We start from the raw sequence: 22468 nt of genomic DNA on the forward strand, positions 1-22468 counted from the left end.
TAGTGGGATCCTCATGGACATTAACAGTACTAGCTAACAGTAATATCACTTCTGTTTACTACAGTACTAGCTAACAGTAATATTAATTATGTTTACTACAGTACTAGCTAACAGTAATATTACTTCTGTTTACTACAGTATGAGAGCTACCAAGGTGGATAACAGAATAGAATAGCTTCATGGTTGTATTACTGACCTTAGCATAGACACAGCTGTCACTGAGCTACCAAGATGGATAACATAATAGAATAGCTTCATGGTTGTATTACTGACCTTAGCATAGACACAGCTGTCACTGAGTTTCCAGGGTTTGCAGTTCTGCTCACACATGGGACACATGATTGTTGTGTTGGCCTCACAGATCTCTTTACTGATGGGACAAAATAGACAGACAGATATTCATGTCTTTAAAACACTTAAAAAGGACATGAAAAACCCCAACAGAAGGGCGGAGTGGGTGGAGTTGCAGATGGACCTACAATTTAATGGGGGAGAATGACTGTTCTGGTCACTTTTTTTTTATTTTTAAAAAGGACATTCTACAGAATAAATGAAAATCAAATGAAGCCGCCATCTAAAATATAATTTCCCCCTTCCAGAAATGACATATTGGTCCATATTATCAGTCAGGTGTGTTACTTAGCAATAAGCATCATCACCTGATGTACCCCATCAGATGCAGCATAGTGGCTATAAATAAATAGTCTGAGGGTTGCCCATCTGCATGTACCCATTGGGCTAATCGTTAGCTAGATCGCAAACTCTCTAGTGTAAATAATTGGGCTAATCGTTAGCTAGAGCGCAAACTCTCTAGTGTAAATAATTGGGCTAATCGTTAGCTAGATCGCAAACTCTAGTGTAAATAATTGGGCTAATCGTTAGCTAGAGCGCAAACTCTCTAGTGTAAATAATTGGGCTAATCGTTAGCTAGAGCGCAAACTCTCTAGTGTAAATAATTGGGCTAATCGTTAGCTAGAGCGCAAACTCTCTAGTGTAAATAATTGGGCTAATCGTTAGCTAGAGCGCAAACTCTCTAGTGTAAATAATTGGGCTAATCGTTAGCTAGAGCGAAAACTCTCTAGTGTAAATAATTGGGCTAATCGTTAGCTAGAGTGCACATGATATAATGTAAACAATTGGGCTATCTTGTTGCTAGTTAGCAACTTGAATGGCACTCAGCTAACCAAGGATCATGTCCTGTGAATATACTGTAGGACGTCACACCGGACCCCGTGCATTTTAACGCCATTGACGCTGCTAAAAAAAAAACGGGTTCTTAAATGGTTGAGTTTGACAAATAAGTACAGCCTAGTAACAACAGAAAGGTCAGAGATCTTCCTCTTAACAGTGACCTTCAAAACTGCTTTCAAAAGCTATGTTTTCCCACGACTGCATTAAGGATGTTGTAGGCTACAACGACTGGGCGTGCATACTTCTCTCCCTGTGCTACAACGACTGGGCGTGCATACTTCTCTCCCTGTGCTACAACGACTGGGCGTGCATACTTCTCTCCCTGTGCTACAACGACTGGGCGTGCATACTTCTCTCCCTGGGCTACAACGACTGGGCGCGCATACTTCTCTCCCTGTGCTACAACGACCGGGCGTGCATACTTCTCTCCCTGTGCTACAACGACTGGGCGTGCATTGGATAATTGGTGTCACGTATCGGATCCGGCGGGACCCGGCCCAGTTTAACCCCTGATGTGTCCTGACTGACCTGACTTGACTAGTGTCCATAGTAAGGAGTCCGTAGAGGAAGACGAAGAGACCCACCAGAGCTGCAGGGATCAGCATGCCAGTGTACCAGCCCAACCAGGCAAAGTAAAGCCCAATCTTCTCCCCAAAGTAACGCCTGGAGAGGAAAGTCCAATGAACAAGATAGATTAGAAAAAGTTGGGGTGGTTGGGTTTGACCTTAAAATCCAACCCGGCTGTATTCACCTGGCAGGAACAAGTTCTTTGTAACCAACCAGGCAAGGTACAGGCCGACCTTCTCCCTAAAGTAAAGCCCGTAGTGCATGAAAAATCCAATAGAGAGAATAGATTAGTAAAACTCCCGACATGCATTGACTCAATTGGAGCCATTCAGACCCAGTTGTATTTGCCTGAAAGGAAGCAACTCCGTTAATATGAATGAGTACAGGTATATTTAGCACACCTATCATGTTTCCAGGTAGATGGACGAATGAAAAAACTATAAAAAGTGAAGAAACAAGATCACAGACGTGATCTTTGATGCACAACTGACAATTTTACTGCATCTCATCACAACATTTTGCCAATAGCCCTTCATCAGGAGTCCAACAAACTTAATAGATTAGGAAAAACATCACAGGTAGCGAGCTGCATGGGGTTGAATTAAAATTGGAATCCATTTCAAACCTAGTTGTGTTTCACTTGTGTGTTTCATACAGAGGAACGAAGCCCAGTTGTGTTTCATACAGAGGAACGAAGCCAAGTTGTGTTTCATACAGAGAACGGAGCCCAGTGCACAAGATATAGGCCCAGTGTCAAAAACCTCCCGACTGGGGTTGACCGGCTCAGACCTAGCTATGGGTCAACTGGTACATTGGACCGGCTCAGACCTAGCTATGGGTCAACTGGTACATTGGACCGGCTCAGACCTAGCTATGGGTCAACTGGTACATTGGACCGGCTCAGACCTAGCAATGGTCTGCTGTATTTAATTTAGATAGGACTCCTGAGAAGGGAACTTTGCTTGAGTTCCCCTGTGGAGGTTCTTTCTCACAAATTGCACGCACGCACACACACACACACACACACACACACACACACACACACACACACACACACACACACACACACACACACACACACACACACACACACACACACACACACACACACACACACACACACACACACACAAATTGTTCTTTGGCTGTTCCCACTCTTTTTGGCTACATGTAGAACCCTCTGTGGAAAGGGTTCTACCTGGAACCAAAATGGGTTCTTCAAATGGTTCTCCTATTGTGACAACCGAAGAACCCTTTTCAATTCTAGATAGCACCTTTTTTTTCTAAGAGTGTACCGCCACGCCACACATGCAGACCACCACATACACACCTACCTGATAAGGTCGAGAGGTTGGTACTTGTACCACATGCCCCAGCGAGCCCACCTCTCGTACAGCAGGTGTCTGTGGTTCTGGGCACCGTGGGTATTAATAGGGTGTCGGCTCCTATAGCCACCCTGGAACACAAGGACATAGAGAATGAACATTAGTGGAAGACAGGTGGTCACTGGTCTAGTCCCACTACTCTATCCACTTTGGTATCCAGAGAATTAACAGGTGTATTCAGATGTAGGATTTTAATTTGAGCCAGTTTGCTACAGCAGGAATATAATCCCCCCAGCAACGGGATATGTGAATTTTGTGGATTATAATTAAGCCTTTTTAAACCTCAAATACACTACAAGTTTACATTTCCTTCTGAGCAGGAAAGTTCTCCTGGAACAGGGTGATCAAATTAAGATCCTACATCTGTAGTGACAGACTAGTTTTGTATCCACCCTGAAACAGAGACACAGAACCTTATGTAACAGGTGGTGTTGAAAAATCAAATCCTGCTAACTATGCCAAATACAACAGCCCCATACGGTTAGTAACACTCATGTACTGTATAGCGATGGAATTTAGGCTTACGAGTATTTTAACGACGCAACGGCAGAAGATATCATGTGTTTCCAAAAACACCACGCAGAGAGAATGTTCGCTAAGTGCAGCTTAGAATGTTGGCTAATAGAATGTTCGCTAAGTGCAATTTAGAATGTTCGCTAAGTGCAATTTAGAATGTTCGCTAAGTGCAATTTAGAATGTTCGCTAAATGCAGCTTAGAATGTTGGCTAATAGAATGTTCGCTAAGTGCAATTTAGAATGTTCACTAAATTGAGGAATTTGTCGAAAGAAAGGATTATGCAAATATTGAGGCGGCTAATGATCACCGGTTAGGCTACATAACCTGAGACAAAAAATTACAAGACAGTAGCCAAATAAAACTCAATTGAATGAAAATTAAATTGATTTCAATATCATTGAAATATATTAGGCGTATAGCCTATACTGTGGGTGAGGCTATTTATCTTTTAATGCAGTCGCCTCTGTCTCTTTTTTATCCTTCGCTTGTTTGTGATAATTGCAAAGGACGTATTCAACCACGTATCGGTCGGTCACAGAGAGACGGATAAACATTTTAGCGGAGATCTTCTGTGTATAAAGTCCCGGGTTAGGAGGGAAAAATATATTTTACGACACACTTAGCTGTTCTAAAAGTGGGCTGAGGCAGTCTGTAAATTAGGAGTATTTTCAAGCGCAATTTTAGTAATGAAGGTTTTGGGAAACAGCTCAGAGATTTAACAATGCTCCTACGAAGGTTCTAATTGGGGAAACTGGGCCCGTATCCACAACGCATCTCAGAAAAAGTCCATCATTAGAAAGGAATCCTGTTAAAACATGTTTTAAGGCAACAACAAAAATCCCAGCTCAGAGTAGATTTTAGGATGATGTTACGACAAAGTTTGAGCCATGAGTAAAATCAACTCGTAAAAGTTCAATCTCAGCTGGTAATCACGACAGTTTGAGGTACCGCAAAGGAAAAATTGTAAAGACGCTCATCGATTGCGCTTCAGATAACACAGTGACTGTCAAATGTTGTAATGGTAAAAACATTTTAACACGATCACTTTGCCTTCATTTTGAATTCTTAATTATAATTATTTGCTAATATGTTGGCGTTTGACCAAATTCTGATGGTTGTTCAAAGTAGTTTTCTTTTTCAAAAAGCGATACTGTTGCATAAAACATTTGAAAGGTCTATCATTTTTTTATATATATATTTTTTAATTTTTTTACCCCTTTTTCTCCCCCATTTCATGGTATCCAATTGTTTTTAGTAGCTACTATCTTGTCTCATCGCTACAACTCCCGTACGGCTCAGGAGAGACGAAGGTTGAAAGTCATGCGTCCTCCGATACACAACCCAACCAAGCCGCACTGCTTCTTAACACAGAGCGCATCCAACCCGGAAGCCAGCCTCACCAATGTGTCGGAGGAAACACCGTGCACCTGGCCACCTTGGTTAGCGTAGCACGCCACAGGAGTCGCTGGTGCGCGATGAGACAAGGACACCCCTACCGACCAAGCCCTCCCTAACCTGGGCGACGCAAGGCCAATTGTGCGTCGCCCCACGGACCTCCCGGGCGCGGCCAGTTACGACAGAGCCTGGGCGCAAACCCAGGGACTTTGATGGCACAGCTGGCGCTGCAGTACAGCGCCCTTAACCACTGCGCCACCCGGGAGGGTGTTCTTTTATTTAGATTATTTAATTAACCTTCAAGTTATCCCTTTGGAGTGCAATAACACATTGTTTAAAAAAATCTAAGTTAACATAGGCACTAGATGCCTTTAATTGATCCATTTATATGCAAGTCAGTCATATTTTTTAACAATGTGTTATTGCGCTCCAAACAGATAACTTGAAATAACATGTAGGTTAATTAAATAACCTAAAGCCTATGTGGTTGTAAGTATTTAGGTATATCATGTGAAATAAGGCTCTTGTGAAATCATTTTCCAGGTGAAGCTGGTTAAGAGAATTCTAAGAGTGTGCAAAGCAGTCATCACGGCAAAGGCTGGCTACTCAGAAGAATCTCAAATATAAAATATATGTTGATTTGTTTAACACTTTTTTGGTTACTACATGATTCCATATATGTTATTTCATGGTTTTGATGTTTTCACTATTAGTCTACAATGTAGAAAACAGTAAAAATAAAGATAAACCCTTGAATGAGCAGGTGTTCTAAAACGTTTGACTGGTAAGTCGCTCTGGATAAGAGCGTCTGCTAAATGACTTAAATGTAAATGTAAATGTACTGTACATATGACAAATTACCTCGACTAACCTGAACCCCCGCACATTGACTCGGTACCGGTACCGGTACCTCCTGTATATAGCCTCCACATTGACTCTGTACCGGTACCCCCTGTATATAGCCTCCACATTGACTCGGTACCGGTACCTCCTGTATATAGCCTCCACATTGACTCGGTACCGGTACCTCCTGTATATAGCCTCCACATTGACTCGGTACCGGTACCTCCTGTATATAGCCTCCACATTGACTCGGTACCGGTACCTCCTGTATATAGCCTCCACATTGACTCTGTACCGGTACCTCCTGTATATAGTCTCCACATTGACACGGTACCGGTACCTCCTGTATATAGCCTCCACATTGACTCGGTACCGGTACCTCCTGTATATAGCCTCCACATTGACTCGGTACCGGTACCTCCTGTATATAGCCTCCACATTGACTCGGTACCTCCTGTATATTGCCTTGTTATTGTTATTTTATTGTTGCTCTTTTATTTTTTACTTTAGTTTATTTAGTAAAAATTTTTTCTTAACTCTTATTTTTCTTAAAACTGAATGGTTGGTTACGGGGTTTAAAGGGCTTGTAAAGTAAACATTTCACGGTAATGTCTACACCTGTTGTATTCAGCGCATGTGACAAATCAAAATGTGATTTTTAATATCATTATAATGACGTTCGTACCTCGTGTGGAGGAAATGCCGCCTCATATGTCCCATTGCCCAATAACCTGTTGATGCCTACAATAGAAGAGAAAATAGAAGAGAAAAACACTTATTATCGTCCTGCCAAAAAGAATCATAGTGGACCGGAAATATGTTATAATTCAAAACTCATTCTCGTTTCCCTTCCCAAGAATCAAAATACATTGCTAGACCCCAATCATAATTTAGACAGAATCCTCAGTGGTGGCCTCTTGTCTAAAGCTACCACAGTTCTAATAATGATTATTACATTGCATTATATAAACAGATGTTGTGGCAGAATCAGAATTATTTAAGTAACATTGATAAATAAGATGTTTTATTAATTTTCATAAGTATGCTTATGTGGGGAAAGTAACTTGGGCCCAGAGAGGGGAGAGGTCAGGCTTGTCTTCTTATGGGAATGTGTCTGTAACTATTCCTAAACCATGTGAAGGGATGGTGTGATTAATGGGGAACCAGTTAGGTGGCTCCACAATGTCTGTGTGACAGTCACTCCTCTCCGTGAGCTTGTCCAGGAGGGGTTGTATTTTTGATGGGAGTGTCTAGAAATGACAATTGATATATGCCATTGGATGAGGTAATGTTTGGGTCTTAAGTGGTACCAAGATAAGAACTTTAGGAGACCAAACTGAATGATCATTTATAGCTAATGCTGTCTGGCTATGTGTGTCTTTGCTATAAAGGATCTCAGTTGCCATTATGTGAGGACTCTCAGAGATTTCATTTATAGACACTGAATTGATCAGAGTCACAGGGCTATGCTGAAGCTCATATAATTAAAGATGGACTTTATGATAACTCTGACTTGTGTGTGGAATGCTCTCTCATGATTTGGTGATACAGGAAATTTCCACGACACAGAGAAGGTCAATGGTGAGCTAGTTATGTTCGATGGCATTAGCCCCGCCCCACAATCAAGGCAAAGCTACATATACTGCTACAGTTATTCAACAGTTGTGGGGTAATTCCAGGTTTACTTATATTTATTTATTTAACCTTTATCAGTCAGTTAAGAACAAATTCTTATTTACAATGACGGCCTAGGAACAGTGGGTTAACTGCCTTGTTCAGGGGAAGAACGACAGATGTTTACCTTGCCAACTCGGTGATTCGATCTAGCAACCTTTCGGTTTATACAATGCATTTGGAAAGTATTCAGACCCCTTAACTCCCCCCCCCCAAAAAAAATCTCCCTCATTAATCTACAAACATAATAAATCCCATAATGACAAAGAAAAAAAACATGTTTTTCTAATTGTTTAATCCATTTTAGAATAAGGCTGAACCCCGCCCTGATCTTTAGAGATTATCAAGTTTATGTTAAGAGTTCACACCTTTGAGTTTGAGAAAGATTGGGATGAACAGGTGCCTCTTATGTTGTTTGCAGTGTGGGAGGTTATTCAGGAATGTCTCGGTATTAGTCTTAATTAAATCTTGTTTGGGACATCATGTCAGATTCATTCAGATCCACTGCTAATCCGCTACCATGGACTGTGGGCTCTCGCAAGTCTGCCGGCCCAAATCGCATCCCTAGCCGCGTCCTCAATTAATGTCCTTGAGTGGCCCAGCCAGAGTGTAGACTCGAACAAGATCGAACATCTCTGGAAAGACCTACAAATAGCTGTGCAGCGACGCTCCCCATCCAACCTGACAGAGCTTGAGAAACTCCCCAAATACAGCTGTGCCAAGCTTGTAGCGTCATACCCAAGAAGAATCAATGCTGTAATCGCTGGAAAAGGTGGTTCAACAAAGTACAGAGTAAAGGGTCTGAATACTTATGTAAAAGTTATATTTAAGTTGATTATTCAAAATAAATGTTTTTCTTTGTCATTATGGGGTATTGTGTGTAGATTGAAAAGGGGGAAAAAAATGATTAAATCCATTTTAGAATAAGGCTGTAACGTAATAAAAATGTGGAAAAAGACAAGGGGCCTGAATAGTTTCCCAAAAGCACTGTAGATAGATAGATAGATAGCGTAGCTCCGTAGATAGATAGATAGATAGCGTAGCTCCGTAGATAGATAGATAGATAGATATAGCGTAGCTCCGTAGATAGATAGATAGATAGCGTAGCTCCGTAGATAGATAGATAGATAGATATAGCGTAGCTCCGATAGATAGATAGATAGATAGATAGCGTAGCTCCGTAGATAGATAGATATAGATAGCGTAGCTCCGTAGATAGATAGATATAGATAGCGTAGCTCCGTAGATAGATAGATATAGATAGCGTAGCTCCGTAGATAGATAGATATAGATAGCGTAGCTCCGTAGATAGATAGATATAGATAGCGTAGCTCCGTAGATAGATAGATATAGATAGCGTAGCTCCGTAGATAGATAGATATAGATAGCGTAGATCCGTAGATAGATATAGATAGCGTAGATCCGTACCCATCTTAGACTTCCCGTCCTCATACTTGGTGCGTTGGAGAACATGGTGGACTATTCTGCTTCTGGTGGAGTTGGAGAAGAACGTCTGTCTGTTGTTGATGGTAAAACTGAGAGAGGAGAGTCAAACCAACAAAAGGTCAGCATTATTATGATATGGTCAATCATCCATATAACTGAAGAGAGAACCACAACAGTCACTCTTCAGACACTCAGTCACTCCCTCCCTCTCCTCGCCTCGAACCTGGGACCCCACATGTCACACAATATAGCTTCCGTCCCTCTCCTCGCCTCGAACCTGGGACCCCACATGTCACACAATATAGCTTCCGTCCCTCGCCTCGAACCTGGGACCCCACGTCACACAGTATAGCTTCCGTCCCTCGCCTCGAACCTGGGACCCCACATGTCACACAGTATAGCTTCCGTCCCTCTCCTCGCCTCGAGTTGTCAGAGACTGAAAAGAAAGGGGGAGTTGTCATAGAGACCGTAAAGAAAGGGGGAGTTGTCATAGAGACCGTAAAGAAAGGGGGAGTTGTCATAGAGACTGTAAAGAAAGGGGGAGTTGTCAGAGACCAAAAAGAAAGGGGGAGTTGTCAGAGACCAAAAAGAAAGGGGGAGTTGTCATAGAGACCGGAGAAAGGGGGAGTTGTCATAGAGACTGTAAAGAAAGGGGGAGTTGTCAGAGACTATAAAGAAAGGGGGAGTTGTCATAGAGACCGTAAAGAAAGGGGGAGTTGTCATAGAGACCGTAAAGAAAGGGGGAGTTGTCATAGAGACCGTAATGAAAGGGGGAGTTGTCATAGAGACTGTAAAGAAAGGGGGAATTGTCATAGAGACCGGAAAGAAAGGGGGAGTTGTCATAGCGACCGTAAAGAAAGGGGGAGTTGTCATAGAGACCGTAAAGAAAGGGGGAGTTGTCAGAGACAGAAAAGAAAGGGGGAGTTGTCAAAAAGACAGGAAAGAAAGGGGGAGTTGTCATAGAGATGGTAAAGAAAGGGGGAGTTGTCATAGAGACAGGAAAGAAAGGGGAAGTTGTCATAGAGAAAGTAAAGAGAGTGTTGTCATAGAGACGGCAGCTGCCATTATGAGCTGGACCAGAGCATCTTTATTTGCAGTCCTTCTATCATCATTTCCTCCTCTATTGCCTCTAATTCACACAAACAGATAACATTTCATACAAGCTCGTCTATTTTACAAGTGACGGGAGGATTGAGATGCTAGCAAGGGAGATTATCATAACAGAGACAGGACACTGCCGACACTGTCTAAAGATAACTTAACATCTCTTCCTCCTCCAGTGTAGCCTGTAATAAACACACATGAGCCAGTCTATCTCACAAGCTGTTTGTGTCAGATTGACTGTTAGTGTTAGAGTGACTGGGGTTAGGGGGTTGAGGTAACGGTTAGGGGGTTGAGGTAAGGGTTAGGGGTTGGGTTGAGGGGGTTGAGGTAAGGGTTAGGGGTTGAGGTAAGGGTTAGGGGGTTGAGGTAAGGGTTAGGGTTTTGAGGTTGAGGTAAGGGTTAGGGGGTTGAGGTAAGGGTTAGGGAGTTGAGGTAAGGGTTAGGGGTTGAGGTAAGCGTTAGGGTTAGGGGGTTGAATTAAGGGTTAGGGGTTGAGGTAAGAGTTAGGGATCGGGGGTTGAGGTAAGGGTTAGGGTTTTGAGGTTGAGGTAAGGGTTAGGGTTCGGGGGTTGAGGTAAGGGTTAGGGGGTTGAGGTAAGGGTTAGGGTAAGGGGGTTGAGGTAAGGGTTAGGGGGTTGAGGTAAGGGTTAGTGGGTTGAGGTAAGGGTTAGGGTTTTGAGGTTGAGGTAAGGGTTAGGGTTAGGGGGTTGAGGTAAGGGTTAGGGTAAGGGGGTTGATGTTAGGGTTAGGTATAGAACCTACTGGTGCATGCGTGCCCTGCTGAAGGGGGCTGTATAGCAGTCTGTCTCCTCTAGGTCAGGTAGGGCCTCTTTGTCCAGCTTCATGGGGTTGCTGGGTAACCAACTCTTTATCTGAAGACACCTCAGATGAAACCGGCTTCAGGGAGAGAGAGGGCAGAGAAAAACAGATTAATTAAACAGGATTAGCCTAGTAACAGAAGCACACAGGGTTTTAATTTACCAGGATTATACCAGATATTGTTTTATTTGATCAATGATAATAATTAAAATCACATTTTGCATTTTCACAGTCAAACACTCAATAGAAGACTGCATCATTATGTCTTGTGTACTTTTCAGCAGACACTCTTTAGTGATACAGGGTGACATAATGTTGGGCTTAAAACAGTTTAATATCTCACATTCGTATACACAACATAACATTTTTAATTAGCAGGATAAACTAATCCTGAACTAATTCATTAAATCGTGCATGGAATTCCTCTGGGGTAGAGCTCAATGACAGTTTGACCTATTCACCCTCTGTGATCAAATCACGGTTTACCCTCCTCGACTTAACTCCCGACGGCCCATTTTGCATCTTAATATAACAACCAGTGTAGCAGTGGGTCTCTGGACTCCAGACCAAACTTCCCTGCCTTCTCGTCTGAGTCTTTCTACCTCTATCAATTCAATTCAATTCAAGGGCTTTATTGGCATGGGAAACATGTGTTAACATTGCCAAAGCAAGTGAGGTAGACAACATAGAAAGTGAATATATAAATATATATAATATCTCTTTCTGTACATTGCCACTGTTCTATCTCGCCATTCTACAAAATAAAAATAACAGCTACAGCTCACGGTGACGTCAACAGGGCCGCGCTGTGTTACTGCGACTCGACCACGGGCTCGGCGTCGTCACGGTGACGTCAACAGGGCCGCGCTGTGTTACTGCGACTCGACCACGGGCCCGGCGTCGTCACGGTGACGTCAACAGGGCCACGCTGTGTTACTGCGACTCGACCACGGGCTCGGCGTCGTCACGGTGACGTCAACAGGGCCACGCTGTGTTACTGCGACTCGACCACGGGCTCGGCGTCGTCACGGTGACGTCAACAGGGCCGAGCTGTGTTACTGCGACTCGACCACGGGCTCGGCGTCGTCACGGTGACATCAACAGGGCCGCGCTGTGTTACTGCGACTCGACCACGGGCTCGGCATCGTCACGGTGACGTCAACGGCTCCAGCTGTGTCACGGTGACGTCAACAGGGCCGCGCTGTGTTACTGCGACTCGACCACGGGCTCGGCGTCGTCACGGTGACGTCAACAGGCTCCAGCTGTGTTACTGCGACTCGACCACGGGCTCGGCATCGTCACGGTGACGTCAACAGGGCCACGCTGTGTTACTGCGACTCGACCACGGGCTCGGCGTCGTCACGGTGACGTCAACAGGGCCGCGCTGTGTTACTGCGACTCGACCACGGGCTCGGCATCGTCACGGTGACGTCAACGGCTCCAGCTGTGTTACTGCGACTCGACCACGGGCTCGGCATCGTCACGGTGACGTCAACGGCTCCAGCTGTGTTACTGCGACTCGACCACGGGCTCGGCATCGTCACGGTGACGTCAACGGCTCCAGCTGTGTTACTGCGACTCGACCACGGGCTCGGCATCGTCACGGTGTTGAATGCTCCGGATCTGGTATTTCATTAGAAAGTGCTCTGCAGTGCTCAGACAGTCAAGCTCGGCATCACACGGTGCCCGAACCTAATAAGATTTCACGTAAATCCACTTGCCTGCCTATAACTTTGCTCTTCCAATCCGTAAAGTACCTTTTTTTTCTGAAAAAAAAAAAAAAAAATTGCAATAAATTAGAAGACGTCGGTTGGATGGAAGAATCCACAACGGATCAAGACATACAAAGAGCTTATCAAACTTTATTGAACGAGCTGTCGTTATGAGTAGTTGTTAAGAGCTTATGTCACGTATTATAATGCATTATGTATAACTCATGAGGCGTTATAAATGTGTTTATAATGCATTATGTATAGCTCATGAGGCGTTATGTGTTTATAATGCATTATGTATAGCTCATGAGGCGTTATACATGTGTCTATAATGCATTATGTATAGCTCATGAGGCGTTATAAATGTGTTTATAATGCATTATGTATAGCTCATGAGGCGTTATAAATGTGTCTATAATGCATTATATATAGCTCATGAGGCGTTATAAATGTGTTTATAATGCATTATGTATAGCTCATGAGGCGTTATACATGTGTCTATAATGCATTATGTATAGCTCATGAGGCGTTATAAATGTGTCTATAATGCATTATGTATAACTCATGAGGCGTTATAAATGTGTCTATAACGCATTATGTGGAGGGAATTCGTAGGAAGTGCTACCTGAATGGCATCCTGATATTCATCTGCTCAGCGTATTTACAGAGTGTGTCCCAGGGAACGTGGACCTTCACAAACATGATGTCCGTGTTGGTTAGAGACGACTTTCGAGGGGACGAAATTGGAAATTAGCTTGTGACAAAGACTAGCATCTGACAATATTTGAGAATGTCATGACAAAGACATGATGACAATATTTGAGAATATGATCACGAGTGCCAACCCCACTGGGCAAAAAAACCTGGTTGAATCAATGTTGTTTCCACGTCATTTCAACAACAACAACAACAACAAAAAAGGTATGTGATGACGTTGAATCAACATGGGAAAATTGGATATTTCATTTTTATTTAACCAGGTAAGTCAGTTAAGAACAAATTCTTATTTTCAATGACGGCCTAGGGTTAACTGGTCTAGGAACAGTGGGTTAACTGCCTGTTCAGGGGCAGAACAACAGATTTTTACCTTGTCAGCTCGGGGGTTTGAACTTGCAACCTTCCGGTTACTAGTCCAACACTCTAACCACTAGGCTACCCTGCCGCCCCTCCACTCTAACCACTAGGCTACCTGCCGCCCCTCCACTCTAACCACTAGGCTACCCTGCCACCCCTCCACTCTAACCACTAGGCTACCTGCCGCCCCTCCACTCTAACCACTAGGCTACCTGCCGCCCCTCCACTCTAACCACTAGGCTACCCTGCCACCCCCCACTCTATCTACTAGGCTACCCTGCCACCCCTCCACTCTAACCACTAGTCTACCCTGCCGCCCCTCCACTCTAACCACTAGTCTACCCTGCCGCCCCTCCACTCTAACCACTAGGCTACCCTGCCGCCCCTCCACTCTAACCACTAGGCTACCCTGCCGCCCCGCCCCTCCACTCTAACCACTAGGTTACCCTGCCGCCCCTCCACTCTAACCACTAGTCTACCCTGCTACCCCTCCACTCTAACCACTAGGCTACCCTGCCACCCCTCCACTCTAACCACTAGTCTACCCTGCCGCCCCGCCCCTCCACTCTAACCACTAGGCTACCCTGCCGCCCCTCCACTCTAACCACTAGGCTACCCTGCCACCCCTCCACTCCACTCTAACCACTAGTCTACCCTGCTACCCCTCCACTCTAACCACTAGTCTACCCTGCCGCCCCTCCACTCTAACCACTAGTCTACCCTGCCGCCCCTCCACTCTAACCACTAGGCTACCCTGCCGCCCCTCCACTCTAACCACTAGGCTACCCTGCCTAGAAAATAATACTTGTTAAAACAAATTCGAGGCATTGTCTAAAAAAAAAATCTCTGTAGTTTCCGTAACAACAATACAAAGACGAATACAAACTGTGTCATTAATATAGAGCTGTAGGAGCAATGTGGGAAGAGTATGTACTATTTTAATGTAGTACACAGTAGTAGAGTATGTACTATATTAATGTAGTATACAGTAGTAGAGATTATACTATATTCATGTAGTATACAGTAGTGGAGTTTATACTATATTAATGTAGTTGTAGTATACAATAGTAGAGTATATACTATATTAATGTAGTTGTAGTATACAGTAGTGGAGTTTATACTATATTAATGTAGTTGTAGTATACAATAGTAGAGTATATACTACATTAATGTAGTTGTAGTATACAGTAGTATAGTATATATTATATTCATGTAGTATACAGTAGTGGAGTATATACTATATTAATGTAGTTGTAGTATACAGTAGGAGAGTATATACTATATTAATGTAGTTGTAGTATACAGTAGTAGGGTATATACTATATTAATGTAGTTGTAGTATACAGTAGTAGAGTATATACTACATTAATGTAGTTGTAGTATACAGTAGTATAGTATATATTATATTCATGTAGTATACAGTAGTGGAGTATATACTATATTAATATAGTTGTAGTATACAGTAGGAGAGTATATACTATATTATTGTAGTTGTAGTATACAGTAGTAGAGTATATACTATATTAATGTAGTTGTAGTATACAGTAGGAGAGCATATACTATATTAATGTAGTTGTAGTATACAGTAGTAGAGTATATACTACATTAATGTAGTTGTAGTATACAGTAGTAGAGTATATACTACATTAATGTAGTTGTAGTATAGTATATATTATATTCATGTAGTATACAGTAGTGGAGTATATACTATATTAATGTAGTTGTAGTATACAGTAGTAGAGTATATACTACATTAATGTAGTTGTAGTATACAGTCGGAGAGCATATACTATATTAATGTAGTTGTAGTATACAGTAGTAGAGTATATACTACATTCATGTAGTTGTAGTATACAGTCGGAGAGCATATACTATATTAATGTAGTTGTAGTATACAGTAGTAGAGTATATACTACATTAATGTAGTTGTAGTATACAGTCGGAGAGCATATACTATATTAATGTAGTTGTAGTATACAGTAGTAGAGTATATACTACATTCATGTAGTTGTAGTATACAGTAGGAGAGTATGCTAGCCTTCCTCTTTCTCCAGCATCAGCTCACATTGCTCCTCTAGTCTATATTACACTGAACAAACATATAAACGCAACATGTAAAGTGTTGGTTCCATGTTTCATGAGCAGAAATAAAATATCCTATTTGCACAGAAAGTGTATTTCTCTCAAATTTTGTGCAGAAATGTGTTTACATCCCTGAGCATTTCTACTTGGCCAAGATATGCCACACCTGTCAGGTGGTTGGATTATCAACAAGCCAATTTTAACAGCCATGTTCATTACACAGGTGCACCTTGTGCTGGGGGACAATAAAAGGCCACTCTAAAATGTGCAGTTTTGTCACACAACACAACGCCACAGATGTCTCAAGTTTTGAGGGAACGTTCAACTGAGGTGCTGACTGCAGAAATGTCCACCAGAGCTGTTTCCAGATGACTAAATGTTCATTTCTCTACCATAAGCCACTTCCAACATCGTTATAGAGAATTTGGCAGTACGTCTAACTGCAGACCACGTGTGACCACGCCAGCCCAGGACCTCCACATCCGGCTTCTTCACCTACGGGATCGTCTGAGACCAGCCACCCGGACAGCTGATGAAACTGAGGAGTATTTCTGTCTGTAATGAAGCCCGTTTGTGGGGAAAAACTAATTCTGATTGGCTGGGCCTGGCTCCCAATTGGATGGGCCTATGCCCTCCTAGCCACACCCTTGGCTGCTCCCCTGCCCAGTCATGTGAAATCCATAGATTAGGGCCTTATTTATTTCAATTAACTGATTTTCTTATCAGAACTGTAACTTTGGAAAAAAAAACGTTGAAGTTGTTGCGTTTATATTTTTGTTCAGTATATATACCAGGGGCAACTAGATTCAGCCGCGGGACGATTTCTTTCAGGAGCGGAAGGCCGGAACATAATTATAATAATTTATACACTGCAAATTGACCACAACTAAGCCCAAAAAGAGATTCAATTTAAAAATAACAATAATTTCATACCTTTATTACATTGAGAAATGATCACATTCGTAGGAATATTTAATACAACTCATTATTAGCTGAATTCCTAAGTGATAATTAGTTTTAAAAAATGTACAACCAAAACTAAAATCCCCACCCCCCAAAAAAAGTTTTAGCCCAGCCTGTTGCCGTCACTCTGACCCCTGTTAGAGTGTAGTATATGTACCCTACCACTTTCTCCAGCATCAGCCCCTCAGCTCTCAGGTTCCTCTCAAAGGTGACTCTCTTTTCCACCAGAGGACTGGACTTCCTATAGACCAGGATGTAATCTATACGCTTCTTTCCATCTCTGAACAGCAGACCGGACGGCTGCCCAGGGTTGGTCCCCTACGGAAATAACTGTTTATCAGTACCTTCATAAAACACTTATGTCAACAACTTGAGTCTTTTTTTTTCAACTAAACTCATAATCATATTAAAATAACCTCAAATAAATGTGTTATAAATAGCATTTAGTGTGGTGCAAAGCAGAGTGACTTCATTAATGTTTGATAGTTAGCCTCAATCAAATGTTTCAAAGCTGCGTAACTGTGAGACATTGAAAAAGATTGGTGCAGGGTCATTCTGGTTATTGGGTGGGTGTGGAAAAAAATGGCTATCTGGAGTTCTTATGAGAGGCTGGTCTTTGAGCCCTGACCTGCAATGTACTTATGTGCTGATTGACCAACTCTAGGGTTGTCTGGTCAGAACGCAACTTTGAGGCCCATAACTGTAAGCTTTGTCACCACACACACACACACACACACACACACACACACACACACACACACACACACACACACACACACACACACACACACACACACACACACACACACACACACACACACTTGCGTGGTCTTAATTTAATGGTATAGGAAATAAATAGGTTAGGAAACAGCATGTGAATAGTTCATCAGCATGTAAATGCGCTAACTTGAGGTTGTCAAGGAAGGAGCCCAGCTGTGCGTCCAAGCGTCCCGATTGGTTGGAATAGCCGGGTGATTTGACATGCCTTTCTTTTAATGTGTGCTTGTGTTTGTGGTACCTGAAGCGAATCTGCTCGTGTCTCTAATTTGGCTCGGATGGCAGGTTTCTGAATGAGAAACGACTCGTCTGTCCTTCCTGCCTTGTACGCACTAGCTTCTGACTCCTCCCCATAGTGGTCCTTCACAGCTTCTGACTCCTCCCCATAGTTGGTTTTCACAGCTTCTGACTCCTCCCCATAGTGGTCCGTCGCAGCTTCTGACTCCTCCCCATAGTGGTCCTTCGCAGCTTCTGACAGACAGACAGATACAGGATAATCAGTAAAAGGTCAAGAAAGGTCAAGAAAGACAGACAGACAGACAGACAGACAGACAGACAGACAGACAGACAGACAGACAGACAGACAGACAGACAGACAGCTTTCTCTGCCCTTAACCTTCTTCTGAACACCCCCAAAACAAAGGTCATGTGGTTTGGTAAGAAGAATGCCCCTCTCCCCACAGGTGTGATTACTACCTCTGAGGGTTTAGAGCTTGAAGTAGTCACATCATACAAGTACTTGGGAGTATGGCTAGACGGTACACTGTCCTTTTCTCAGCACATATCAAAGCTGCAGGCTAAAGTTACATCTTGTCTTGGTTTCCTCTATTGTAATCGTTCCTCTTTCACCCCAGCTGCCAAACTATGTCTGATTCAGATGACCATCCTACCCATGCTAGATTACAGAGACATAATTTATAGATCGGCAGGTAAGGGTGCTCTCGAGCGGCTAGATGTTCTTTACCATTTGACCATCAGATTTGCCACCAATGCTCATTATAGGACACATCACTGCACTCTATACTCCTCTGTAAACTGGTCATCTCTGTAAACCCGTCGCAAGACCCACTGGTTGATGCTTATTTATTAAACCCTCTTAGGCCTCACTCCCCCCTATCTGAGATACCTATTGCAGCCCTCATCCTCCACATACAACACCCGTTCTGCCAGTCACATTCTGTTAAAGGTCCCCAAAGCCACACATCCCTGGGTCGCTCCTCTTTTCAGTTCACTGCAGCTAGCGACTGGAAACAAGCTGCAAAACAACACTCAAAATGGACAGTTTTATCTCAATCTCTTCATTCAAAGACTCAGTCATGGACACTTTGACTGACAGTTGTGGCTACTTTGTGTTATGTATTGTTGTCTCTACCTTCTTGCCCTTTGTGCTGTTGTCTGTGCCCAATGTTTGTACAATGTTTTGCGCTGCTACCATGTTGCTGTGGTGTTGCTACCATGCTGTGTTGTCATGTGTTGCTGCCTTGCTATGTTGTTATCTTAGGTCTCTCTTTATGTAGTGTTATGGTGTCTCTCTTGTCATGATGTGTGTTTTGTCCATATTTATATTGTATTTATATTTTTAATCCCAGCCCCCTGTCCCCGCAGAAGGGCTTTTGCCTTTTGGTAGACTATCATTGTAAATAAGAATTTGTTCTTAATCTAGTTAAAGGTTAAATAAAAAATAAAGCAATTTGTTTATTTGGCTATGGTTTGTGTTGTGGTTTTTCTTAAGTCAAAGAAATGTAGTGTAGCTAACTGCAGTGTTTTTCCTGTCTGAAATCATCTTACCATAGCTTGGTCTGTGTAATGCAAATTAACATGAGCAGCTTGGCAGTTTCCCAATGTTTGGTGGTTTTAAACTTAACATAACTAATGTTAACTAGCTATGTTTTGTGCAAGAAAGTATGATATATTGTGGTGTATGAACTGGCCTTAGCTAACGTTACAGTCCTACGTTGGCTAACTTTACCTAGCTAGTTAACTGGCTATCATAGCAGCCAAGGACTTTCTCCATCTTATTTGTGCATATTTGTGCCCCCGATTACAGGGTTTACAGCAGTTTACACGTTGACTTCCCTATATAAAAAACCTGACTTAGCAAAATATAGCTATCTAGCTAGCTTTCCTTGTTTGTTGGTTAGCTACCTAGACAAAGTTAGCACTCATCTCACTGTTATAATGTTACATTAGCTAGCTAGCTAACATAAAAGGACATTCAATTGGCTAGCTACCTTTTATTTGCCTGTTCGTTAGCAAGCTAGCTTTCAGCTGACTGGTGTTGACTATTTAGCTAGAGGCTAGCTGCTGGACTTTATACAAGCTTGGAAAACATTAGCTACCTAGCTAATCAAAATATCTGATTTTGCATTTATTGATTAACATCACCATATAGCTAGCTATATACAGGAGCCTAAGTTTGTTCGTATATACACTTCTTATGACTGGCAGCCTTATCACTGGCAACAGAACCAGTGTTAGAACTCTGCGATCCGGCTAAAAAACATGTTAGCATTGTCAGAAATGTTACAAAAAAGTAGCACATCGTTTGTTCTTAATTTAACAAAAATGAGCACGATGAATTATAAATGTAATCAAAACTGTTGCCCCTAAAAAAACAGTCTGAAAGGTGTTGTAACTTTATGGATGCTGTCGTCTTGTTCTTATCTGACAGCTAGATATTGAACTAGTTCTGGGCAAATTTAACCTTTATTTAACTAAGCAAGTCAGTTAAGAACCAATTCTTATTTACAATGACGGCCTACCCCTGGCCAAACCCGAACGACGCTCGGCCAATTGTGCGCCCAACCTATGGGACTCCCAATAACGTCCGGATGTGACGCAGCCTGGATTCGAACCAGGGTCTGTAGTGACGTTAGACCACTGCAAAGAAATTGTCTGGCGAACCTATTGCTAACGACCATGTTAAAAATCAAGAGAGAATGAAAAGTGGATAATGTCATTATTATTAACTTGGGTTATGTCCCCAGAGAAAGGATAGTGTCATTATTATCTAGGCTTAGCGCCCTAGAGAGTGGCTTGAAAGTCAACCTGCTTTACATGATTGTTATTGCAGTGCCACAGTATCGGCATCAACATCATTATGCTAGTTAGTCTAGTTTTCCAGATTCAAGGCACATCACCCCAGATTGTTGTCTGATCTGGGAAGAGTAGCATCATTGTCAAACAAAGCCAAATACTGTACACAATTACAGTTCCTACTTAAAGCTACACCATTACAGTTCCTACTTAAAGCTACACCATTACAGTTCCTACTTAAAGCTACACCATTACAGTTCCTACTTAAAGCTACACCATTACAGTTCCTACTTAAAGCTACACCATTACAGTTCCTACTTAACGCTACACCATTACAGTTCCTACTTAAAGCTACACCATTACAGTTCCTACTTAAAGCTACACCATTACAGTTCCTACTTAAAGCTACACCATTACAGTTCCTACTTAAAGCTACACCATTACAGTTCCTACTTAAAGCTACACCATTACAGTTCCTACTTAAAGCTACACCATTACAGTTCCTACTTAAAGCTACACCATTACAGTTCCTACTTAAAGCTACACCATTACAGTTCCTACTTAAAGCTACACCATTACAGTTCCTACTTAAAGCTACACCATTACAGTTCCTACTTAAAGCTACACCATTACAGTTCCTACTTAAAGCTACACCATTACAGTTCCTACTTAAAGCTACACCATTACAGTTCCTACTTAAAGCTACACCATTACAGTTCCATCAAAGCTACACCATTACATTTATTTGCTACACAGTTCCTACTTAAAGCTACACCATTACAGTTCCTACGTAAAGCTACACCATTACAGTTCGCACTTAAAGCCTCACCATTACAGTTCCTACTTAAAGCTACACCATTACAGTTCCTACTTATAGCTACACCATCAAATCCACATTTATTTGCCACATGTCCCGAACACAACAAGTGTAGACTTTCCAGTGAAATGCTTTACTTACAAGCACTTAACCAACAGTGCAGAAAATATTTACCATGTCGACTAAAGTAAAAAGTAATAATAAAAAGTACCAATAAGAATAACAATAATGCGGCTATATACAGGGTATTACGGTACAGAGTCAATGTGGAGGCTATATACAGGGTATTACGGTACAGAGTCAATGTGGAGGCTATATACAGGGTATTACGGTACAGAGTCAATGTGGAGGCTATATACAGGGTATTACGGTACAGAGTCAATGTGGAGGCTATATATGTACTGGTACAGAGTCAATGTGGAGGCTATATACAGGGTATTACGGTACAGAGTCAATGTGGAGGCTATATACAGGGTGTACTGGTACAGAGTCAATGTGGAGACTATATACAGGGTATTACGGTACAGAGTCAATGTGGAGGCTATATACAGGGTATTACGGTACAGAGTCAATGTGGAGGCTATATACAGGGTATTACGGTACAGAGTCAATGTGGAGGCTATATACAGGGTATTACGGTACAGAGTCAATGTGGAGGCTATATACAGGGTGTTACGGTACAGAGTCAATGTGGAGGCTATATACAGGGTGTTACGGTACAGAGTCAATGTGGAGGCTATATACAGGGTGTTACGGTACAGAGTCAATGTGGAGGCTATATACAGGGTGTTACGGTACAGAGTCAATGTGGAGGCTATATACAGGGTGTTATGGTACAGAGTCAATGTGGAGGCTATATACAGGGTATTACGGTACAGAGTCAATGTGGAGGCTATATACAGGGTATTACGGTACAGAGTCAATGTGGAGGCTATATACAGGGTATTACGGTACAGAGTCAATGTGGAGGCTATATACAGGGTATTACGGTACAGAGTCAATGTGGAGGCTATATACAGGGTATTACGGTACAGAGTCAATGTGGAGGCTATATATGTACTGGTAC

General features: G+C 42.5%; 1 protein-coding gene across 1 annotated transcript in view; it reads right to left on the reverse strand.

Annotated features, from left to right (window-relative positions):
• LOC124038772 overlaps positions 1 to 22468 on the reverse strand; it is a 133569-nt gene that overhangs the window by 56751 nt on the left and 54350 nt on the right. The window contains exons 25-34 of the mRNA XM_046354862.1: positions 17791 to 18020; positions 16935 to 17090; positions 13279 to 13379; positions 12659 to 12707; positions 10885 to 10994; positions 9001 to 9107; positions 6584 to 6639; positions 3093 to 3214; positions 1720 to 1854; positions 274 to 370 (exon numbers count right to left, since the gene is read on the reverse strand). Of these exons, the coding sequence (XP_046210818.1) occupies positions 274 to 370; positions 1720 to 1854; positions 3093 to 3214; positions 6584 to 6639; positions 9001 to 9107; positions 10885 to 10994; positions 12659 to 12707; positions 13279 to 13379; positions 16935 to 17090; positions 17791 to 18020 (1163 nt within the window). The remainder of the gene's footprint in view (positions 1 to 273; positions 371 to 1719; positions 1855 to 3092; positions 3215 to 6583; positions 6640 to 9000; positions 9108 to 10884; positions 10995 to 12658; positions 12708 to 13278; positions 13380 to 16934; positions 17091 to 17790; positions 18021 to 22468) is intronic.

Source organism: Oncorhynchus gorbuscha, linkage group LG01 (genome assembly GCF_021184085.1).
Source record: "Oncorhynchus gorbuscha isolate QuinsamMale2020 ecotype Even-year linkage group LG01, OgorEven_v1.0, whole genome shotgun sequence".
Classification (NCBI taxonomy): Eukaryota; Metazoa; Chordata; class Actinopteri; order Salmoniformes; family Salmonidae; genus Oncorhynchus; species Oncorhynchus gorbuscha.